Source organism: Cnephaeus nilssonii, assembly GCF_951640355.1.
Source record: "Cnephaeus nilssonii genome assembly, chromosome: 19".
Lineage (NCBI taxonomy): Eukaryota > Metazoa > Chordata > Mammalia > Chiroptera > Vespertilionidae > Cnephaeus > Cnephaeus nilssonii.
Genome location: NC_137090.1, coordinates 13,276,430 through 13,299,664, shown reverse-complemented (window position 1 = coordinate 13,299,664; position 23,235 = coordinate 13,276,430). Strand labels below are relative to the sequence as shown.

Genomic DNA, 23,235 nt, shown 5'->3' with positions numbered 1-23,235 from the left:
TACTTTGCAGGGTTATTTTGAGGATTAGAAATGATAAAAGTTCTAACACAGGGACTGGCACAGACATAGACACTCAATAATTGGTAATTATTCCCTTGAGTACCAGAGACCAACCTTGATTAAATCCACGAACTGATTAAAAAAATAAAAATTAGTGGTTATAGAAGTCACACTGAAGAACATACCAGGCAAAAGTGGGCCACAATTTACAAAGATCTCTCCACAACACTACCAACTCTAAAATAAGCTCTGAAATCACTACAAATCTATTCCAGAGGAAGAAATATAAAAATGCAAAACTAGGCCTGGCTGGTATGCTTAGTGGTTAGAGGACCGTCCTGCACACCAGAGGGTCAGAGGTTCAATTCCTGGGTTGCAGGTCCGATACCCGCCCCACTGGTTGTGGGCGCATGCGAGAGGCAACCAATCTATGTCTTTGTCACATGGATATTTTTCTCTCTCCCCCTCTCTTCCATCCTCTCTAAAAACCAATGGGAAAAATATCTTCATGTGAGGATTAACAAAAAAAGAAAAAGAAACAGAGGAGGAGGTTTTTAAAAGCATGCAGTGGAGTCAGGAAAAGGCAGTTTCTTCTCTATTCCAGTCCATTCCAGCTAGGCACACTGAGAGCACATTCCCCAGGCAGGAAACCCTTCGTCAGCATGAAGGGCTCTCTGGATAATGCTTCCTTTCCATTTTTGATGTACAATAGCACCATTTTCCTAAGTAGAATAATACACAGCACCTTGGATAAAAAAAGGTTATAATTTAGCCAAGGCCTCTGCTGATGCCTGAAAGTAAAGGCAGCAAATAATTGAGATGAAATGACTACTTTAGTGATCCTCAGAGATATCAGACTTATTCCAGATGGTTATCTTTATTACATGTATGCAAGAACTATATACATGGGCATCGGGTCATCTTCCACACTACAAACCAGAAAGATTTGCCCTGTGAAAAAATAACCTCAGATGAGCAGTTTCTTAGATCCAGTATCAGAGGCCTCAAAGATACATACACAGTTTTTAAATCAAAGAACAAAAAAACCCAAGTAACTACTTTTGTAAGCCTACATCTGAATAGTACACCACCATGCTCTACATACAGAACAGAGTAAGTTCCATTACCTGAATTCATTCTACATCAAGGCAACAGTTAAGTTTATACTAAAAGAAGGAGGAAATTTATCTGTAGACTTCAAGCAAAAGAGAATACTGTAGTCCCCCCATTATCTGCAGGGGAATCCATTCCAAGATCCCCAGTGGATGCCTGAAACAGTAGATAGTACCAAACACTATATATGCAATATATTTTCCTATAATACATTCTATGATAAAGTTTAATTTATAAATTAGGCACAGTAAGACATTCACAATAATAAAAAATAGAATAATTATAACAATATACTGTAATAATTATAACAATATACTGTGAATATAGTCTATCTCTCTCCGATAACCAACCTGATCATTGAGGTGGCTACTAAGAGACTAACAGGTAGGTAGTGTGCTACACTGGACAAAGGAACAATTCATATCTGAGTGGGACAGCATGAGATTTCATCACATCTATCTATCTATCTATCTATCTATCTATCTATCTATCTATCTATCTATCTATCTATCTATCTATCTATCTATAAATAAAGGCAGCGACCAGAACGCTGTAACGACCAGAATGACCGGTTGCTATGACGCCCACTGCGGCCAGCAAACCGGACCAATCTGGGGTTGGGCTGGCCAGCCAATCTCCCTCAGCCTCTCCCCCAGGTTGGCCCTGCTCCCAAACAGCCTTTCCCACCCTATCAAGGGAGGGGCAGCTGGCCAACCCCTCCCAATAGGGGGCAGGGCTGGCCAGCCAACCTCCTGCAGCCCACCCCTGCCTGGCCCCACCCCAGATTGGCTCCCCCACCAATTAGGGGTGGGGCCGGCAGCCAACCACCCACAGCCCCTCCCCGACTGGCCCCACCCCCGATCATCCCCCACCCCCGATTGCCACACCTCCTCCAATCAGGGGCAAGGCCAGCAGCTACTGCCCCCCGGCCCCTCCCCACAGCTGGCCCCGCCCCTGATCCCCCCTGCACCAATCATGGGTGGGGCTGGTTGGCCACCACCCACAGCCCCTCTCCCTGGCTGGCCCCACCCCCAATTGGCCACCCCACACCAATCAGGGGTGGGGTCCGCCAGCCAATTGCCTGCAGTCCCCCCCCCCCCCCCCCCCCGCGCCCAGGCCTTGACTGGGCCCTGATTGGGGCTGGGCCAGCCAGACCCCACCCGTGCACGAATTCGTGCACTGGGCCTCTAGTTATTCATCATAGTGCACAATTTAAAGCTTAGAAATTGTTTATTTATGAAATTTTCTATTTAATATATTTGCACTACAGTTGACCACATGTAACCGCAACCATAGAAAATAAAAAATCGTTGATAAGGGGGACTAATGCATTTCCAGAATAATGATTTCAGGAAGTCAAACTCACTAAATCTCAAAATTTCACAAGTGCAATAATGAAAGAGGGTGAACAAGATCTAATGGAAGGATCCCTAGGATAGGAAAAGAGAAGAATAACATTATCTTCTAGTGAATATCAAGCTTTAAAACAAGAAAATGGGTAGCCAATCACCCCCCCCCCCCAAAAAAAAAACCACACCATACAAAACCCCAATTATTTTCAGTTTCTAATTATGGAAAGTAAACAAGGGTATAGAAAGACCTTAGGACTGAGCAACTAAACCTAAATTGGTCAAATTCAACTTCTGCTCAACTTCTGATAGGTTGTAGCACCTAAAAGCAAATCACAATGGAAAAATGTCCTGGGAGAAAGAACAAAGGTAAAGTCAGAGAGGTTTATTTTTTATAGGACGTGCCAAAGAGGCTTACCAGAATATAATTCTTCTGTGGAAATGACTGTCTTTGCTAAGAGATCAACTTTTAATATTTTTACCTAACTCCATTTGAAATTTCATATGGCTCAATTTTCTCAACCTAGGTGGCAAAGTTTAAATAACCTGGGTATCTTTTAAAAACATAAATGTTTAGGTCCTCCCAGAACTTCAGTTTAATTTGCTCTAGGGTTGGGCCAAACACTAACAATATTTTTTAAAATATGGTACTAATTATGTAGCTAAAATTGAGAACCACGTGCTTGAAATCAAAGGTTAGTAGCTGCCATACTTCATTAGCAACACACCACTGACCTCTATGGGTAAGGTTCTGTTAGAACTAATGATAAAAACAGCAGCCACAGTCTAGAGCAGCGGTCGCCAATCAGTGGTCCGTGGACCACACTGGTGGTCTGTGAAGTCCAAAGATTGGCGACCACTAGTCTAGAGGCCTTGTTGATAGCCTTTCTGAAATGAACACTGAGCTTATTATAACCCAGTGCTAGGCAACCACATAACTCTAATCCTGGCCATATTTAACCTTTTGCACTCGGATGTCGAGTGTGACTCGACACGGTTAGTATTAGAATAAAGGAATCGAGAAAAAAGCAAGCGAGTGCAAAGGGTTAAGTGGGGTCTGGGTCAAATTTTATCACTCCTAGCAACACTATTCTTCCTAGAGAATAAAAGACAGACCCTTAAAAAAATAATTGCAAGAGTTTCTTGTCCTCCCTCAATTAATTTGGGGCATTACAAGAGCCAGAAATGTGTTTACTACTGAAGTTAAGAGAAAAAGGCATCTGGGTTTACCAACAGGTATAGTTCAAACAGCAAAATGAAGTGGTTCATAGTAGTTACAGATATTCTATGTCTTTACTACCCAACATGTGGTCCACAAGCCTGGGAGCTAGTTAGAAACGCAGACTCGTAGGCCTCACCCAACTAAATTAGAATTTGTCTTGGAGATCTCCAAGATACTTATATGCACATTATAGTGTGAGAAACACTGCTATGAGGCAACAATTCACTCAAGAAATGGCACTATGTACATAGATTAAGTGAAAAATTTTAACGATTATTTTTCTCCTTAAATTAGGTATTTTGCACAAGAACAATGAAAACATTTTAACAGTGACACAGTCTACCTGACCAGTGTGGCTCAGTGGTTGAGTGTCGACCTATGGTCATGTTTTGATTCCAGATCAGGGCACATGCCTCAGTCGTGGGCTCGATCCCCAGTGTGGGGACTGCAGGAGGCAGCTGATCAATGTTTCTCTCTCATAACTGATGTTTCTCTCTCTCTCCTTCTCTTTTGCTCTCTGAAATCAATAAAAATATATTAAAAAAAAAAAAAAAGTGGCACAGTCTACCACTACCTTGGAAACTCATCTTCCATACAGCCAGAGTTCCTTGTGATGTTCTCTTAAAAAAAGAATCTTGGTTCTCTGAGTGAATATACATTTAACCACGTACAGATCCAAAGGGGGTAAAAAAAAGGAGGTGTTACTTTTATTCCTTTTCATTTTGATTTCTGGGATATATTTATATACCAGAATAAGTTAAAGAAAACTGCATGTAAGTACTTTCTGGCACTGTAACACCAAGTATATAACTTTAAAGTCAGAAAAACTAAAATTTAGATATATATAGGGACATTACAGGGCCTACACAGTAAAGGCTGTATAATATTTAGAAATCCAATTTACTCCTCACCCTCTAAAAAAATATCCTTTACAAAAAAAGAAAAAGAAAAAAGGCCTATGTGTGATGCTGGCTACTATAATCTAAGAAAGTTCTAACAGTTTTTCTATCTAAAGTAACTAGAGGCCTGGTGCACGAAATTCGTGCACGGGGGGGGGGGGGACGGGGGTGTCCCTCAGCCCAGCCTGCACCCTCTCCAATCTGGGACCCCTCGAGGGATGTCCGACTGCCCATTTAGGGCCGATCGGGCAGTCGGACATCCCTTGCACAATCCAGGACTGCTGGCTCCCAGCTGCCTGCCTTCCTGATTGCCCCTAACCACTTCTGCCTGCCAGCCTGATCACCTCCGAACTATTCCCCTGTCAGCCTGATTGATGCCTAACTGCCCTCCCCTGCAGGCCTGGTCACCCCTAACTGCCCTCTCCTGCCGGCCTGGTCACCCCCACTACTGCTCTCCCCTGCATGCCTGGGTCCCCCCCAACTGCCCTTCCCTGCAGGCTTGATCGCCCCCAACTGCCCTCCCTTGCAGGCCTGGTCCCTCCCAACTGCCCTCCCTTGCTGACCATCTTGTGTCCACAAGGGGGCAGCCATCTTTGACCACATGGGGCAGTCATCTTGTTGTTGGAGTGATGGTCAATTTGCATATTACTCTTTTATTAGATAGGATACTTGTGAGAATTCTAACAGATGACTGAATAGCTATGTAAAAAGAAGGAGAAACCTCATTGGTTTTAGGGGCTCATAAGAGCTAATACAAAGCCAGAAGATATAACACATCTAGCCTGTCCCGTGTGGATCAGTGGATTGAGCATCCCACCCACCAAGAGGTCAGTGGTTTGATTCCCAGTCAGGGCATATGCCCGGATTGCAAGCTCGATCCCCAGTAAGGAGCATGCAGGAGGCAGCCAATCGATGTTTCTCTCTCTAAAAAATCAATAAAAACATACTAAAAAAAAAAAGATATAACATGTCTCTTTCCTTCCATGCTAAAATGGGTCAAGAAATAAGAGCATACAACAGCTGTAAGCCCAGCTTCAGGCTGAGCAGCGCTCCCCCTGTGGGAGCACGCTGACCACCAGGGGGCAGCTCCTGTGTTGAGCATCTGCCCCTGGTGGTCGTTCTGCCATTCGGTCGATTTGCATATTAGCCTTTTATTATATGGGATGTGGTCCCTATGGTTATAATGATCCTGAAAAATTCCTGTCACCTAGTGACATTATAACTGTCTTAATGTCATAGTACAATGCATTACTCACGTATTTGTGGTGATGTCTGATGATGCTGGTGTAAACAAACCTGCTGCACTACCAGTTGTATATAAAAGTATAGCATATACAATTATGTTCAGTACATACTACTTTATAATGATAATAAATGACAACATTACTGGTTAAAAAAAAAAAAGAAATAAGAGCATAGAATCCTGGGCCAGGCAACATCAAAACATAAGGCTTCTTTCTCCCCTCCATCTTTCAAACTTAATTTGTTATTCTTAGGTACAATAAGCAACCAGGGAAATTAATAATTATGGTTGTTAACACATTAACTTGAAAAGGATGTAGCATTTAACTTGTGGTTGATGCATCAACAGAATAGGAAAAGCTATTTCAATGTTTATAAGGGATCTGTGAAAGTTGCCATGTATACTTTAATATTCATTTGTCAGTCTCCTGAGTCTCTAAGGAGGCTATACAGCATTGCAGAATAATCATCTGAGGAAACTGCTGTTCTTATATCATCAGTCAACTATAGCCACTAAAGATATGAATATGAAAAGCAAACACTTATATCCCCCAGAAACACTACAGGAGTGCTCGTTTATGTCACTATAAGCTGGAGTCCAGAGTTTGGTCAGTGTAGACTCTGAAAGCAGGACTTCCCATTAGTAAAATGCACAACCCACAGAGATATGACTATAATCCTATTTCCTTAGATTCTCTGCCTGCCAAAAAGTAAATGTACCTGTAGTGGTAGAGATGAATGTAAGATAGAATACTGCTCATAAAGTAGAAGAGAAAATGCTGGTATATGTAGTGAAAAATAAGGTTGTTTTTTTTTTAATATAATCTCTGAGAACATACATTTTCCTATCATGGCATCTGCCTTCTAATTTCTGATGTTAAATAAATCAGTTTGTTGGGCACCTTTCTAGTCATTAGGTTGACAAACATCTTATTTGCAACTGTCTAGCTAAAAGAGCCCATCTAATCCCATCACAGTTAAGTACCTATTTTGCAGGGAGTCATGTGATGAGACCTGTTATTTTTCTGGCCTTCTGCACAAATGAAAGGTCATCTTTAATATTTCTCATCTACCTTCTACAGCAACAAAAACTAATTTTGGTTCCCATTGGTGGCACATATTCAGATACCCTAGACTTTGGAGCCTTTTAGTATTAGAATCCTGGAAGCTAATTAAATTGGAGGTATGATAGGGTGGGGACAGGGGGAGGGGAAGAACCTATTAAGCAGTACTTCGCAACTGTAATAAAGGTATGTTTTTAAAAATATATATTTTATTGATTTTTTTGCAGAGAGGAAGGGAGAGGGATAGAGAGTTAGAAACATCGATGAGAGAGAAACATCGATCAGCTGCCTCCTGCACACCCCCCACTGGGGATGTGCCCGCAACCAAGGTACATGCCCTTGACCGGAACCAAACCCGGGACCCCTCGGTCCCCAGGCCGACGCTCTATCCACTGAGCCAAACCGGTCAGGGCTAAAGGTATGTTTTTAATACGAATGGCTGCCTCAAAATCTTTTAGAGTTAGATAAGCCATAACCCATAAAATATTAAAAAGTCAACGGTTTGAAAGCCTCAAAAAAGAATGATCTCCATGAGGTCACTTAAATGCTATTCAGGTGAAAAGGGGAATTACAGAGGCTATCCAGAGTTAAACAGCAGAAGCAATAATGAGCTCTGGAAAAGAACACTAAACATTAATATTGCTGAACAGGCTGGTTAAACATCAAAAGTTCTATTTAGAGGCAGGAAAACAAAATAATCCTGTACGCTTGTAGACATACCACTGATGGACAGTATCATTAATTTGCTAAAGATAAATAATTCTGTCCTTTATCAGAGGGCAATGCTCTGCTTATCAAGGAAAGATCTAGTTCTAAAAAGCCAAATAATTTAAAGTTCTTCAGCATATCAAGAATGAAAAACAACCACGAGGAAGAAGGAAGAAAGATGCTTACCAGACTATCTAGTCCTCCTCCCAAGAGATCCACTGCTCCCACCTGCATGGAGGATACCTGTGGCACATTGACTGGTGGACCGAGATCAAGGTTTAAAAGGTCCCCTAGAAGGTCACCTTGAGAGGGAATAACCTGAGTCTGTTCCAGGTTGGTGGCAGTGGTGGTGCCAACAGGGCTGTCACCTGCATCAGTGCTGTAGACACACATACAAAGAAGGGAAGAGAGAAAAATCAGTTTCACCTGGGACGTAATAACATGGCAACAAGTGAATGTCAGGTATGTAAAACACTGAGGGGGGGGGGTGATGTAGATGAAGAGATAACAGCAACTCTTATTTTCATCAAAATACAGTTACTAATATGAAAAGAAATGTATACTATATAATGTGATTAGTCGGTCAAATTTAATTGAGTACCTACTCTATGAGGAAGCACCATAATGAAAACTCCGGGGAGAAAAAAAAGTATTTTTTTCTGCTCTCAAATAACACACTCTAACAACAAAAAAGCAGCATTCATAAAATGACGGAAAAGCACACTCACTGTGTAACAGCAGAAATGAGCACTGTTTGAGGGGCTGCATGCGACAGGACATAGATGAGAAACAAAACTAGGTGGAGCTGACTCTAAAGGCTTCTGAGAATGGTTTCATGGCTAGATTTTGAAGAACAGCATAGTTTGAAAAACTACCAGGGAGAGATCTTCCAAAAAGGAAGGGATGATCTGTGCAAAGGCACAGAAATGAACAATTGGACTTTAGAATGGTGAAAAATTATATTGGCAGGAGCAGAGATTGGGATTAGTAAGATTTGGGGGAAGAGAAGATGAGGAAAATGTAACTTTAAAATTAGTCTGGAGAATTAATTTTTTATATGTTAGACAATGCAGAATCCTTTTTATTTGTTGAACAAAAAACTAAAAATAACATTAGAGGAACATTATTCTAGCAGCTGTGTGTATAATGAACTGAAGTTTGGAGAATGGACATGCAGATCAGTTAAGAGTAATCTAAACTGCTACTGTCACTACACTGTAAAAATAAAAAGGAAGTGGTGAGTTCCGATAGGTAATTAAAAGGACTGGACAGAGGGAAATGACCTTTTCAATAAAATGGTGCTGAGTCAACTGGATAGATGTGTGGGGAAAAATGAGCCTTGACTCTGACAGCTCACAACATAAATAAAAATTAAAGAGATAAATCAGACAAATGTGAATGGGAAGAGCTAGGAGAGTGTCTTGATGACCTTGGAGTAGACAAAAGTTTCATAAAAGTACTAACCATCAAAGAAAAAATTTGATGGACTGGACTTCATTAAAATTAAGACTATCTCTTCTTCAAATGACACCATTAAGAGAGTGAGAGAGGTATTTCCATAGACTAGGAGAAAATGTTTGTCAATACATTTATCTGACAAATTACTTATAACCAAATTATACAATGAATCCCTACAAATCACTGTCATTATATAAAGAATTCCTACAAAGTAAAAGACAACACATTATTCTGTCTCTTCTAGAAGTTTAAAAAAAGAATAAGGTTTTATAGAGTTACTGTAGTGCCTATCAAAGGCATATTACTTATCCTTATGCTGCAGAAGACAGCTAGGTAATGTCAGCACTATCACAGACATGCCATTTGCAGCTATATATCATCCCTATTTATTTCAAAGGAAAAGTTATTCCTGCATCTGTGTTTCCTTTGAAAACACAAAAGAACAACAAAAGATAAACAAAAATAAAAACACACACAAAACAAGCACAAATGGCCAAAAAGAAGTTATCCAAAAAGGATTCACAGAAGGAATTGTGAAGGTAACAAATTAAAGGCTATTAATCAGAAAAGACTTTAAGAGACTGTTTCTTTTTGCATAGTTTAAATATTGGTTCTTTCTTTGTATTCTAGAAAGGGCTGTTTTTGTTTCTTGACTCCTTTCACTTTTCTCCTTCCATCTGAGGGTCAAAAGTTATCAAAAGAAAGGTAATTTAATTGGCATATAAATATTGTTACAGAGGCAAGTTACAACAGAAAATCCTTTTCTATTATCAAAACTTGAAGCACAGACTGGGAGATGTACTTAGATGTCCAATGGTCATATCTAGAGAATGTTAACCCTTTGCATTCGCTTTTTTCTCGATTCCTTTATTCTAATGCTAACCGTGTCGAGTAACACTTGACATCCGAGTGCAAAAGGTTAAATATTACAAGGCTTAATCCTTATAAAGCCAGAGTTTCCTATGGGTGAAAATCACAGCACCTTCTAAACCGAAGATTGAACTCAATGAAAAGCTAATGAAAGATTAATAATTATTTTCTTGGGCATTGCCCTTTTCTTGTTTATCTGTACCCATTTTGTTTAAATGGAGCCCAAAATGTTTTCTATACTAATTTGTAAAGCAATGAATCCTACTTTCTGGCTACTCAAGGACTTAAACAGCAATATATATCAGACAACAGTACGGAAGGACAATTACTCCAAACACTCTGGGATCAGATTCTACTTAGATTTAAGGTTTATTATGATTAATGAAGGAAGGATATTCTGAAACAATTATAACACACCCATTATAAGAGTTTATTAAAGTGCTGCTCCTCCCAAATTAAAATTGTAAGATAGCAAAAAAGCAAGAGTTCCATGCTACCTGAGAGCTTGTTCACAATAAAATTTCCTACTGAGACAATTTAATTTGTTAAAAAAGGAACAGGTAACTAAAAAACTGTGTCTATACAGAATCCAGGTTGCTTTTATAAAGTAATCCTGCAAATGTTATTTCATAACAGCTTTACAGCACAAGAGAAGCGGTATTTGCTACCATTATCCATAAGCTTCAACCAAAGTTACAGTACAGGATAAAGATAGCTAAGTGTGGCTCTTTGCTGAGATCACATTGAGCTGCAAGCGGCTTCAGGGGCATCTTTAGGAGTCAGCAACATGGCAGAAGACATCAAGACCAAATTCAAGAAGTACCGGACTGCTCCCTTTGACAGCCGCTTCCCCAACCAGAACCAGACCAGGAACTGTTGGCAGAACTACCTGGACTTCCACCACTGTGAGAAGGCAATGACTGCTAAAGGGGGCGATGTCTCCGTGTATGAGTGGCATCGGCGTGTGTACAAGTGCCTATGCCCCATATCCTGGGTTTCGGCCTGGAATGACCACCGGGCAGAAGGCACGTTTCCTGGGAAGATCTGAACTGGGCATCCTCCATCCTTCTCCCAGGGAGGTGAAGGGGGGCCTGGGTATATCCCACCCTAGAATCCTGAATCATGGCTTAATAATAAATACTTGTTGGAAAAATGTAAGACTGTGTATGTATAAAAGAGCTGGATTACTAGGCAAGAACCTGGGTTGAAAATAGTACCTGGACCAGTAAGAGGGGCTTCAGAGTGAGTATTTTTTAATTTTGTTTTGTTTTTAATTTTTGTTTTATCAAAATTTGACCACCTTCTCTATGCCAGACAATAGAATGAATGATTATATGAAATAACCTTAAGTACCTGTATGTGCTGAAGTTTATATATATGTTCCCTTAATTGTCAGATAATTTTTTAAAACTTTTCTTAGATAATGAAAATAGTATAATAAAAACACATATATGCCTGGCTGGTGTGGCTCAGTGGTTGAGTGTTGACCAGTGAACCAGGAGGTCAAAGTTCGATTCCCAGTCGGGGCATATGCCCAGTTTGCGGGTTTGATCCCCAGTGTGGGTCGTGCAGGAGGCACCTGATCAATGATTCTCTCTAATCATTGATGTTTTTATCTCTCCCTCTCCCTTCCTCTCTGAAATCAATTAAAAAAGTATAAAAAAAGAAAAAAAGAAAAAAAAAAGAAAGATAGCTAAGTGTGCACGTAGGCTTTTTTCCCCAAGTTTTCAACTCTGGGAAGATTTCTAGTCTCATCTTACTGAGAGGTAAGCAACTTTCAAACTTTATCAGTTTAGAAGATCTTCATAATTTTCTAAACCATACTCTTATCAACTCCCAGATTAGAAGCAAGGGATCTTTCATCCATTCTGTGTCTTTCACCCATTGTGTGCATGTGTGGTCACTGCTATTCAGACAGAGCCCCCAGGGCAGTATAGTAGAGGTCTGCTTCCATTTTGCAAACTTAACTAGGTATAAAAGCCTGAGGAAGACCAACTCTGTCTAAGCAAAGAGACATTTCTCACTCAAATCCATTTCACCTGCTTACCTCCCATGATGTATTGGCAAGTGTTTGCGATGGATTCCGTGACTTCCTTCCACAAAAGCATTGGGAGGCTTGTGGTACACAGAGGCCAAAGAACCAATGTGGCAGATTAGCTCATCCAGCAGAGTTGGCTCAATAAGATCTGTCTCCTCAGAGATCAGTGGCTTCTCAGACAAGACTACTTCTTTGGCTGTGACAGGGTCGGTTGAGAGAAGCCGCCAATAAATATAGCCCCTATCTCGAAGGTCAGGATTATCAGAATCCTAATGAAAAGAGAAAGGCAAGAAGGTTTAAATGAAGCTGTTCAGAAACTCAAACTGCCAGATTTATTATCAAGGCAATGCTGTAGTGACTTACACACCGTGGCTCTTAAGGCTCAACTTAGACTCAATACAGTTTTAATAGTCCTAATTCTATTAACTCTATGTTTCAACGAATCTAAACATAAATTGAGATAGGTTACTCTTAAAATTCAAAGCCAAGTTGGGAAAAGCAAAATAAAGTTTAATCTAGTAAAAATTAATTGGTGAAATGACTTTGGGAGATAAAAATGTTTTTTAACTGCTATAATATTAGCAGAATTATTCATGAAATACATCTTATATATTTCACCCATACCTTCTTTCTTCACTCAAATATTTAAGTATCTCCTATGGAGACAGTGTCTAGACCCTGGAAATAGAGATAACAAACAACAGTGTCTGACTTTAATGAGCTCACAGAGTACTAATTATTACAATTTAGTATGAGATGTGACTATTTTCTGTTAAAAGAGAGCACATGGTGACACTTGAAACTTAATGGATTTGTTTTTCTGTGGTAGTTTTAAAACAATTTCTACATGCTCATCACTAAAAAAAATGTTTTATCAATGCCACATCATGATTTAGAAGTGTGTAATATAAAAATAAGTCTCTCCCAATCATCTGGCCCTTCCCCACCTTTAACTCCCCATCCCCAAAATAGCCATGTTAAGTGTGTTACTTATCTTTCCAGACAGCTCCCACACATTCGCGTATTTATTTTATACAAAACCAGTTTCATACTATATATACTGCTCTGCAAGTTGCTTTCCACATTGGCACATACAGCTGTAGTCTGCCACTGTATATGTAGCACTCATTATTTACTGGTGCCCTACTGATGGACATTTAGATTATTGCCTATCTATCTATCTATCTATCTATCTATCTATCTATCTATCTATCTATCTATCTATCTTTGTGATCATTAAAAAGTGGCAATAAATATCCTGGTATGTACCTCTGAGAGTTAAGTCTATATGGTGGCATTTATTTATGCACAAGTTGTTCCAGTGGTATGTTATTAAAAGCAACAATAAGTCCTTGTTTCAATTTTTGTATTTAAAACTCATATACAAAAATAGTTTCTTTATACTAGGCCAGTTTGAGGGCTTCCACATGAGTTTATAAGATGAACAGGTTCATGCCGAAACCCGTTTGGCTCAGTGGATAGAGCGTCGGTCTGCGGACTGGAGGGTCCCAGGTTCAATTCCGGTCAAGGGCATGTACATTGGTTGCGGGCACATCCCCCGGTGGGGGGTGTGCAGGAGGCAGCTGGTCGATGTCTCTCTCTCATCGATGTTTCTAGCTCTCTATCCGTCTCCCTTCCTCTCTGTGAAAAATCAATAAAATATATTTAAAAAAAAAAATATCCCAACTTCCAGTGAAAAAGAGTTATATAAATGTGGTTGTCCTTTTATGCTAACTACTCAGATACCATTAATTGTACAGAAAAGGCAAGCTCAGAGAAACTGCTTAATGATTATTTATAGCCAAATATGAAATAATATCCACAATGATCTTAAAATTACTAAGGTCACTTATACATGCTGGCTTATACACAATAGTGCTTTTGGCCGGGAAAGCAGGAATGGGTATTCTCAAAGTCATTCTTAACTTTCAGACTAGAAAAGCAGCATAACACAGTGGATAAGGTCAAAGACTCTGGAACTAGGCTACCTTGATTTGAGTCCTAGCTCTACCCCATACTAACTGGGCCTATCTGTCTCAGTTTCCTCATCTATAAAATAGAATAGTAGCAGTACTGAGATTGAGCTAACATGTAAAGTGCTTACTAGAATGCCTGGTACATAGTAGTAATCACTATACAAATGATTGTTGTTATGGTTTATTTATACCCTGCCCTGTTCTAGAAAGAAATTTAACCAAGTTTACAAAAATGCATTTAAGGCTAGAGAACATAAATTAGAATCAGGAAGATAAATGCATGCCACAATGACCTACACATTTTCTACAGGAGATCCTTACATTTGATTCTAAGGTTTTGAACAACTGATATAAAAAAGAAATCTAGTCAGGTAAGCAATTCAGAGGGTCAGGTAAGTACACACCAATGCATAGGAAAATCTAAAACTGGTTAGGAATTTGTTTGATGGAGCCTCATAAAGAAGAAAACAATGAAATGAACAATGATTTTGATAACAACAGGTCCAAACAGGATAGCTTCCATGACAACACTTACTACAGGATGATGGTATCAGTATGGGGTGGGCAACAGTAGATTTATAGTTGTGGGTATGTGAAACACAGAGTTAATAAAGCTATTATAATAATCATAACCTGATGTCTTTTCCATGTGAACAACTGTACTAGTATAACCGTAAACCTATTTTTGCCTAACCCTGTACATAAGCCACTGTTTTTATATTTTACAGATCTAAAGACTGGTGAAACCTTCCAATTAAAACCTCCACAAATGGGGAGTTTCATAATTTCCTATAATTTAAATCAACCCCATGCTTTTTCCAGATTTCTTACCTGTGTTGCCAAACTCAAGACCTGCTGTACCAGCTCCTGTGTTTCTGATGGTTTCTTGAGAAACAGCTTCACTATGGCAGTAAGCAGAGTGAGCTGCACCTAAGCAGACATAATTTAATAGTTAAAGTGAAAGACATTAGCATTATTCATAGCATCATTTCCAAAATAATATTTCCAAAATAAATTACTATGGGGTCTTTCTGATTTTGATTAAGAGACAAAGATTAAAACTGAGCCAATATCAACAATAGCAGTCAAAGGTATCCATCAACTGAAAACACAATATACTACTATTTCCAAATTGCATTTTTGGCATCAAAATTGCTTATCTGTTTCTGACCCAGATAATTACCTATATTTCTGAAAGTACATGCTAACATTGTGATGATAATAAAATTGGTTCCTGACCAAGTCCTTTATTATTTACTTACACCAAAAGCTACAACATTGATGCATATATGCATAACCCATGGACACAGACAATAGGGTGGTGAAGGGGCAGGGGGCTGGGGCAGGCTATAGGGAGGGGTCAGATGGGGGGGGAAGGGGAACATATGTAATACTTTCAACAATAATGATTAAAAAAAATAATAAATAAATAAAATAAAAACTGGGGGAGAAAGAAGCAGCTACAACTTTGGGAGAACTAGGGAATCATCTGTCATACTGGGACAAGAGCAGAGACAGAATTATGCCAGATCACAGCCAAGTAGGAGTGGGGTGCTGAACCACAAAGCTACTGGCTTATATGTGTCCCTCATATAGGCCGATTAAAAATACTGGTGGCCCTGGCCAGTTCTGCTCAGTGATTAGAGTGTCGGCCTGCACACCAAAGGGTCACACATTCAATTACCAGTCAAGCGCACGTACCTCGGTTACAGGCTTGAACCCCAGCCCATGTTGGGGCATGTGCAGGAGGTAACCAATTGATGTGTCTCTCTCACATTAATGTTTCTCTCTCTCTTCCCTCTCCCTCCCCGCCTCTCTCTCTCTCTCTCTCTCTCTCTCTCTCTCTCTCTCTCTCTCTAAAATAAATAAATAAATAAATAAAATTAGAAATACTGGTGGATTACTTACATAAACTTTAAATTGCAGTCAGTACAAATGCTAGGGGGTAAGGATTTAATAATTTATCTGCTTCTCTGGGCTTCGGCCCTAAGGTCAGGTCTCTCACTTTTGGTACAGGAGAGATAAAATGGAAAGGAATCTAATCATGCACAGAGAATCTTTTCATACTGCACATGCCAGCCCTTACCGAAGATGCAGGTGAAAACACCCACTATAATAAGCTGCTAACTATTACTAACAGGAATGGGTAATCATCTTTGGGTGGCAGAAAATGAAAAAGTGATAACTACTGCTCTGAGCCAGTAGTTGTCCAAGTGTGGTTCTAGAGCAGCAGCAGCACCACCATCACCACCCTGAGCCTTGTAAGAAAGGAAAATGCTTATTAGGCCCATCTCAGACCAACTAAGTCAGAAACTCTAGGGACAGAGGCCCATCAACCTGTGCTTTAACAAGTTTTCCAGGTATTTCTGAGGCTCAATAAAGTTTGAGGACCATTGGTCTAAGTTAAGTCGATTTGGTTCCACCAGAAATCAGCGTAACTAAAATAACTCGACCCTTGGAGAGAAAAAAAAATATATATAAACCTCTCTCACATGAAACTACTGAACATTTACTTTCCCTAAAATCTTCCCCAAAAGATCTATGACATAGGATATAGATGAAAACTTACCTGGGTGCTCTCATCATGAAAACCCTCCAGGAAGCTCTCTAGTAACTCATCTGCATTGTCAATTCGTTCAGCATATTCTCCCACAATCCAAATCATAGCTGCTCGAGCGTCTGGTTCATCCAGCGAGTCTAAGTTCTCACACAGAGTGGCAATGATACTTTCATACCTGATACAATAATGAGGGCAAAACTGAGAACTGCACTAAATAATAAAGGTTACAGGTAAAACCACAGACAAGGACAGACAAGGTACTCTAAACCTAGCCACCAAAATATAGAGGCTTTTCAGTACAGGATTATAAATGTATTAAAATTTCCTTCAATTATGTTTAACAAATAGACCTTAAATGCTTATAAAAGCTCATCAAATATTCCTTTCACAAGGAAAAATTAACCTGTGGTATAAGGTAATACCACTACCGATATTTCTAAAAATCTTTCTTACATGATCAGAGAATTTTCCTATCTATTATTCCATTTTGCCTTCATGGTAGATGAACAAATCCCACTCCACTTTTAGGAAAATGGAGTTAGATAACAATATCCAGACTAAAAACAGTAATTTTGTCCCTTAATCCACATCTCTCTTTTTTAAAAAAATGTTTTTATTGATTTTTAGAGAGAGAGGAAGGAGAGGAATATAAAGATAGAAACATGGATCTGCTGCCCCTTACTGGGGATCAAGCCTGCAACCCAGGTATGTGCCCTGACTTTTTGTTTCATGGGTCGATGCTCAACCACTGAGCAACACTGGCCAGGCAACCCACATCTCTTTTTATAGAGATCTTTATGGTCTTTTCTTCCAAAGTACCTGCACTAATGTTTTTCTCTAAAAAACAAGTAATTCAAATATTTATTTTTAATTTTATAGGTATACAGCTCACTCACTTTTACCATGTTGAATCCATCTCCTCGGCTAATATAGTCTTAAACACCAAAATGACATTATCCTATCTAATAAAAGAGTAATATGCAAATTAACCATCACTCCACTACACCAACAAGCTGTGCCCACCAGCCAATCAGGAGCGAGTATGCAAATTAACCCAACCAAGATGGCTGCGGCCACGGAGAGAGCAGGAGGGAGCCTTGGGTTTCCCCGGTGATGGAGGAAGCCAAGCTTTTTGCACACCCTGGCCGGCCCAGGCCTCCGCTTAAGGCTACAAAGTTTCAATTATAGAAGATTAACCTTTTGCACTCGATGTCGAGTGTGACTCGACACGGTTAGCATCGAGATTAAAATTATCAATAATTTGAAATATAAAAAAATCCAAATAAATAAGTTTGTATGAATAGAAACGCCAGTTTTTTATTCTACTGCCGCGCTTTGTAAAATCTGGGGTATTTAAAAAAAATTAAATCCAGAGTAGAATAAAGGAATCGAGAAAAAAGCAAGCGAGTGCAAAGGGTTAATAAATCCAAACAGAAATGGCTGCTGCCAGGGAGCGAGCAGAAGGCTTGGCTCCACTCCAGGCTACAAAGTCTCAATTGTAGAAGATAAACTAATCCCAGATACCAGGGCCTCCGCTTGGGTCGCCGGGGGGCATGGCCGGCCTGCAAACCACCACAAGCCCCTCGCCCAGGCCACCCCACACCCCAAGGGAACCGGGACACCCTTCAGGGTAAACCAGCTGGCCCCCACCCGTGCACCAGGCCTCTATCCTATCTAATAAAAGAGTAATATGCAGATTGACCATCACTCCAACACACAAGATGGCTGGCCCCATGTGGTCAAAGATCCTGCCCTCATGTGGACACAAGATGGCCACCACAAGATGGCCAGCAGGGGAGGGCAGTTGGGAGGGACCAGGCCTGCAAGGGAGGGCAGTTGTGGGCGATCAGGCCAGCAGGGAGGACAGTTGGGAGGCACCAGGCCTGCAAGGGAGGGCAGTTGGGGGCAATCAAGCCTGCAGGGGAGGCCAGTTAGGGGTGACCAGGCCGGCAGAGGAGGGAAGTTGGGGGCAAACAGGCTGGCAGGGGAGCATTTAGACATCAATCAGGCTGGCAGGGGAGTGGTTAAGGGGTGATCAGGCTGGCAGGCAGAAACGGTTAGGGGCAATCAGGAAGGCAGGCAGGCGAGCAGTTGGGAGCCAGCAGTCCTGGATTGTGAGAGGGATGTCCCAGACTGGAGAGGGTGCAGGCTGGGCTGAGGGACAACCCCCCCAATGCATGAATTTCGTGCACCGGGCCTCTAGTATAATATATTAGATGTAGACAAATAATACACTTCATTATTTGCTCTACTTCCACTGAATAAACCAGGTTTTTGATAATTCTTTTTTAAAATTAAATTGTCATAGCCCCTTACTAATATAAATCAGAAATGGACACATTTCTCTACCAATCATATTGTGATTATACATCATCCTTAATCAAGAAGTTTAGAAACCCAACATTACTCTTTTCTGGAGAGTGGCAAAAGTATATGGTTATTTTTCCAAAATACCATTTCCAAAATTTAAAAAATATACACAAAACCAGAGGCCTGGTGCACAAAATTTGTGCACTCAGCGGGGGTCCCTCAGCCTGGCCTGCACTCTCAGTCTAGGAACCCTCGGGGGATGTCCAACTGCCACGGAGGTGGGAGAGGCTCCCACCAATCTGCTGTGCTTGCCACCTGTGAGCCCAGCTTCTGGCTGAGCTGTGCTCCCCCTGTGGGAGCACAATGACCACCAGGGAGCAGCTCCTGCATTGACCATCTGCCCCCTGGTGGTCAGTGCGCGTCATTGCGACTGGTCGTTCTGCCGTTCAGCCGATTTGCATATTACCCTTTTATTATATAGGATGATTAATAAACCACTACTTTGCTAAAATATTTCTTCTAATTTTGAGTCCACCAGCAAGCTAACTTACTACTAGTTGCTTCATTTAACACTATGTTTAATAACCAACCAGAAGTTTCAGCACAAGGTATCTCTATAACTTTAAAGCAAAATGAGATTTAGGATGCTTACAAGACCTGGTCTTATTTCACTCTTTCAGATTCCTTAATTGCTTGCTTTCAAAATCAATTCTAAAAAATGTATTTTTGCTTCATAAACTAAGGCCTCAATGTGAAAAATATGTGGGGTAAAAATGTAGATTTTGTAGCTATATACATGGGAGCAACTACAATACTTCAGAAAAGACCTGAGACCCTGGTAATTTACTGTTATCTGTTCTATAATTTTCCACAAAGTACTACGTTACATGCAAAGCCCAGCTGTCACCTTCCTGGTTTTTATAGTATGGTGATCAGACAATTTAATCATCTAAACTGAGACATTTCTGAGAGTGAAAAGGGGCACAATCATTAATTATGCCAGGTAACAGGTGTAAACTGGGATTATACATGGACAATATGAAATATATGGGTATCCTATTTAATAGTAACTTCGCCACCAAAGAATCTGGTCAACTTCAATATATGCCAATCAACAGTGCATATTTAGAGCTTCAATTCTTCTAAAAGTAATAAAGAGGGTAAAAAATTAGGTTTTAATCCCTGTGCTAACTACCTTATATGTTTCTGATTTTCAATAAAGTATCCCATTATGACCAGTTACATTACAAAAAATAATTCTTACCTAGCCAATTTCAAAGTGCCTTACTTAAACATTTCCTAAATGATTTGAGGAAGAGGGGTGGAAGTATTTGGACGTACTTGTTGGGATACTTGCGGAAGATGTCCCTGATGACAACTATCGCCTCTTGGACCACATAATTTACTTTGGTTTGGATGAGATCAAGCAACGTGCTCACACAACGTTCTGCAGATTGCTGTGAAGAGGAACATAATAAATGAGAAGTTAAGATGATCTATCCAATAATACAACCTCAATATAAAAAAATTCTGAAGCATACAGGCACATCAACTAAACTAGACTAAAAGATCAGGCACTTAAATTGACCAAGCAATCCTACAGGCTGGGCTATCTGATGGAGATATATAGAGTTATAGATATATACAGACATATACTGACAGGTGAATCCATTCAAATGAAAAGAATCATCTTATATATCCAGGAGAATAAAATGGGAAGAATAAGGCAAGGTAGAAGGTCTTTATCTGGAGGTCATGGGTAAATGGAGACCAGAAAGGCAACTTTAAACTCTTGAAATGTAATTGCCAAATTTTATATATGCATACAAGCATATTTTCCAGGGAGAGAGTCCACAGCTTTCATTGTAGTTTCAAAGTTATCAGTGATTCAAAGAACTCTTAAGAAAAACTTGCCATCTTTTGGGTTATATACCTAAAAATCTATGGTCTTAGATAAACTGCAATTTCTCAGTTTTTAATTCATCTATAAAATAGAATTTAATATAGTAATCTTTCATTGATGAAGGGAGTATAAAAGAATACACATGACAAAATTAATACACTGAAAATGTAAGTCATAGTTTTTAAAAGGAGATGGGCTCCAGATGAGAAATTCTAAAAATCAAAAACTGGTGTGGTTCAATGGTTGAGTATCAACCCATGAACCAGAGGTCACGGTTCCAGTCCCAGAAAGTAAAACCAGAAACATGATTAAAATGATTCCCTCTCTAGATGAGAGGAACCAGGGATAGCTGCTTTTCATTAAAATTTTTAAAATATTTTAACTATGAGCTTTATTATTTTGATAAACTTTAAAAATGCATTTTAAAGAAAGGAGTAAAGAGAACACTCAGAATCCCATAACATGATCATAACTACCATCAGACACTTGCCTCCACCTTGATGGCACACCTTCCAATGGCCCGCACAGCTTTTCGAACAAAGTCAACATCCACCTCCGTGGCATATTCCTTTAGCTCTGCCAGAACCTGTTAAAAATCCAGGAAGTGAACAAGCATCAAGGATTCTCAAACAGCAATTTAACAGCCTAGCTTTTTCTGAAGGCCAGACCTTAAGATCTAAGTCAGGGATCCACAAACTTTTTAAACAGGGGGCCAGTTCACTGTCCCTCAGACCGTTGGAGGGCCAGACTATAGTTTAAAAAGAACTATGAACAAATTCCTATGCACACTGCACATATCATATTTTGAAGTAAAAAAACAAAACAGCAAAAACACCCGCATGTGGCCTGCGGGCCGTAGTTTGAGGACGCCTGATCTAAGTCATTATAAACTTGAGTCTACAAAAAGTCTGACCTGAGCAATATTGGCTTGAGATGCCAAACGAATCATGATGTCCAACTTCTCTAGTTTAACATAGATGGGATCATTATACTTCACAAAGAAGACTTTGATTTCCTGCTTTAAGATTTCAGGCCTGTGATACATAGAAACACAAGATAAGGAAGGTGAAGCATTTATAGATATTTCCTGAATCCGTATTAATATCTCATCTATGCCTCCCTGCTCTCCTCCCACCCTACCCCCCTCAGGAAAAGAACTCACAAACTTCCCTTACACCCATCTAATCAGTTCCATTTAGCAGACTAATTTTATCCTTTAAAGAGTCAGGGTACATGCAGTGAAAAACTGCTAGAAGAACAGCAATCTGGTTCTACACAATGACCTAAACCAGTGGTCGGCAAACTGCAGCTCGCGAGCCACATGCGGGTCTTTGGCCCCTTGAGTGTGGCTCTTTCACAAATACCACGTGCGGGCGTGCACTTACAGTGCAATTGAAACTTCGTGGCCCATGTGCAGAAGTCGGTTTTCGGCTCTCAAAAGAAATTTCCATCGTTGTACTGTTGATATTTGGCTCTGTTGACTAATGAGTTTGCCAACCACTGACCTAAACCATATTAAGCAGGCACTAGCTAGTAAGCTATTAAGAGACCCCTCAAAAAACAAACTGCATTGTAGAGAAACAACAGGCATTTATTATAGGAATACTCCAAAATCAATTGTTTGTTAGCCTCCTGATCCAGGGCAAGCTATTTAGCCAGCATACAACATTCTCATTTCTATGCATTAAAAAGAGATTAACACTGGCCTCTTTAATATTGGTATTATTAAACTTAATTCAAAATTACAAACACTTTAATCACCAATTCACTTTTTCCCAACCTTTTCTGAACAATTAGGTTGATGTTCCTCAGGGCGACATACTGCACCTCTGGCTCCCCAGACAGCAAAGTGACAAGCGGAGGGGCCAACTTCTTCAGCAGCATATTGTAGTAGTCAGAGTCCTTGGGTAACAACTCTAGAAATTTCATTAGGACTTTTACTGCTGAAAGCACCACTGCTGAGTTGGCATGAGATAGCCGGGGAGTTACCCGCTCACAGATGCTGAGGGATAAAAAAGGAAAATTATCACCTTAAGTTGTAATTTCTTTGCTCAATACAGTCTATAAGGCAACATGTCAGAATCCCATAGGCCAAGTATCAAGGAATTAGAGAATCAGTTAGAAAAGTCAAAGCTCCATGCGTAGGTAAAATTGTAATCCAACATTGCAGAAGCCTCATTCCCAGCAAACTACAGGCAGAGCAGGGACATCAGAAGACTTTAAGAAACTAGCAATAAGGGGTTTTCAAACTGGAAGGAAACTAGCCAATACTCCAAACACTTGAAGTTCACACCATTTACCTTCTAGTTTTATAGTCCTCTCTGTCTCCCCATATTATGCAAGGGCTCCCTGCCTCACAGCCCATTTCTCCTCAACCTACAGGAAGTCAAATTAAGCATTCTGAGAGTGATTTCATACTGACACATATCAACCAACTGTGGTTGAAGATTTCACTGTTAAAATGCAGTAGGGGATGGGTTAACAAGGAAAACTACCCAACCCTTTGCCTTCAGAATAAGGGAA

The 23,235-nt window shown here is 40.1% G+C and overlaps 2 protein-coding genes across 4 annotated transcripts in view; one reads left to right on the top strand and one right to left on the bottom strand.

The window, feature by feature from the left end:
* AP2B1 (adaptor related protein complex 2 subunit beta 1) overlaps positions 1-23,235 on the bottom strand; it is a 106,886-nt gene that overhangs the window by 50,465 nt on the left and 33,186 nt on the right. For all 3 annotated transcript variants that reach the window (XM_079797831.1, XM_079797833.1, XM_079797832.1), the window contains exons 7-14: positions 22,493-22,714; positions 21,626-21,746; positions 21,203-21,298; positions 20,151-20,266; positions 16,509-16,674; positions 14,771-14,869; positions 11,973-12,232; positions 7,784-7,976 (exon numbers count right to left, since the gene is read on the bottom strand). In XM_079797831.1, the coding sequence (XP_079653957.1) occupies positions 7,784-7,976; positions 11,973-12,232; positions 14,771-14,869; positions 16,509-16,674; positions 20,151-20,266; positions 21,203-21,298; positions 21,626-21,746; positions 22,493-22,714 (1,273 nt within the window). The remainder of the gene's footprint in view (positions 1-7,783; positions 7,977-11,972; positions 12,233-14,770; positions 14,870-16,508; positions 16,675-20,150; positions 20,267-21,202; positions 21,299-21,625; positions 21,747-22,492; positions 22,715-23,235) is intronic.
* LOC307114935 (cytochrome c oxidase subunit 6B1-like) lies at positions 8,006-11,440 on the top strand. The gene has a single exon (XM_079797840.1). It carries the CDS (start codon positions 10,713-10,715, stop codon positions 10,971-10,973), a length of 261 nt encoding a protein of 86 aa, XP_079653966.1. The 5' UTR covers positions 8,006-10,712; the 3' UTR covers positions 10,974-11,440.

Bases quoted from the DNA above. Each gene is read 5' to 3' on its own strand.
- LOC307114935 (XM_079797840.1), top strand. From the start codon at position 10,713: ATGGCAGAAGACATCAAGACCAAATTCAAGAAGTACCGGACTGCTCCC.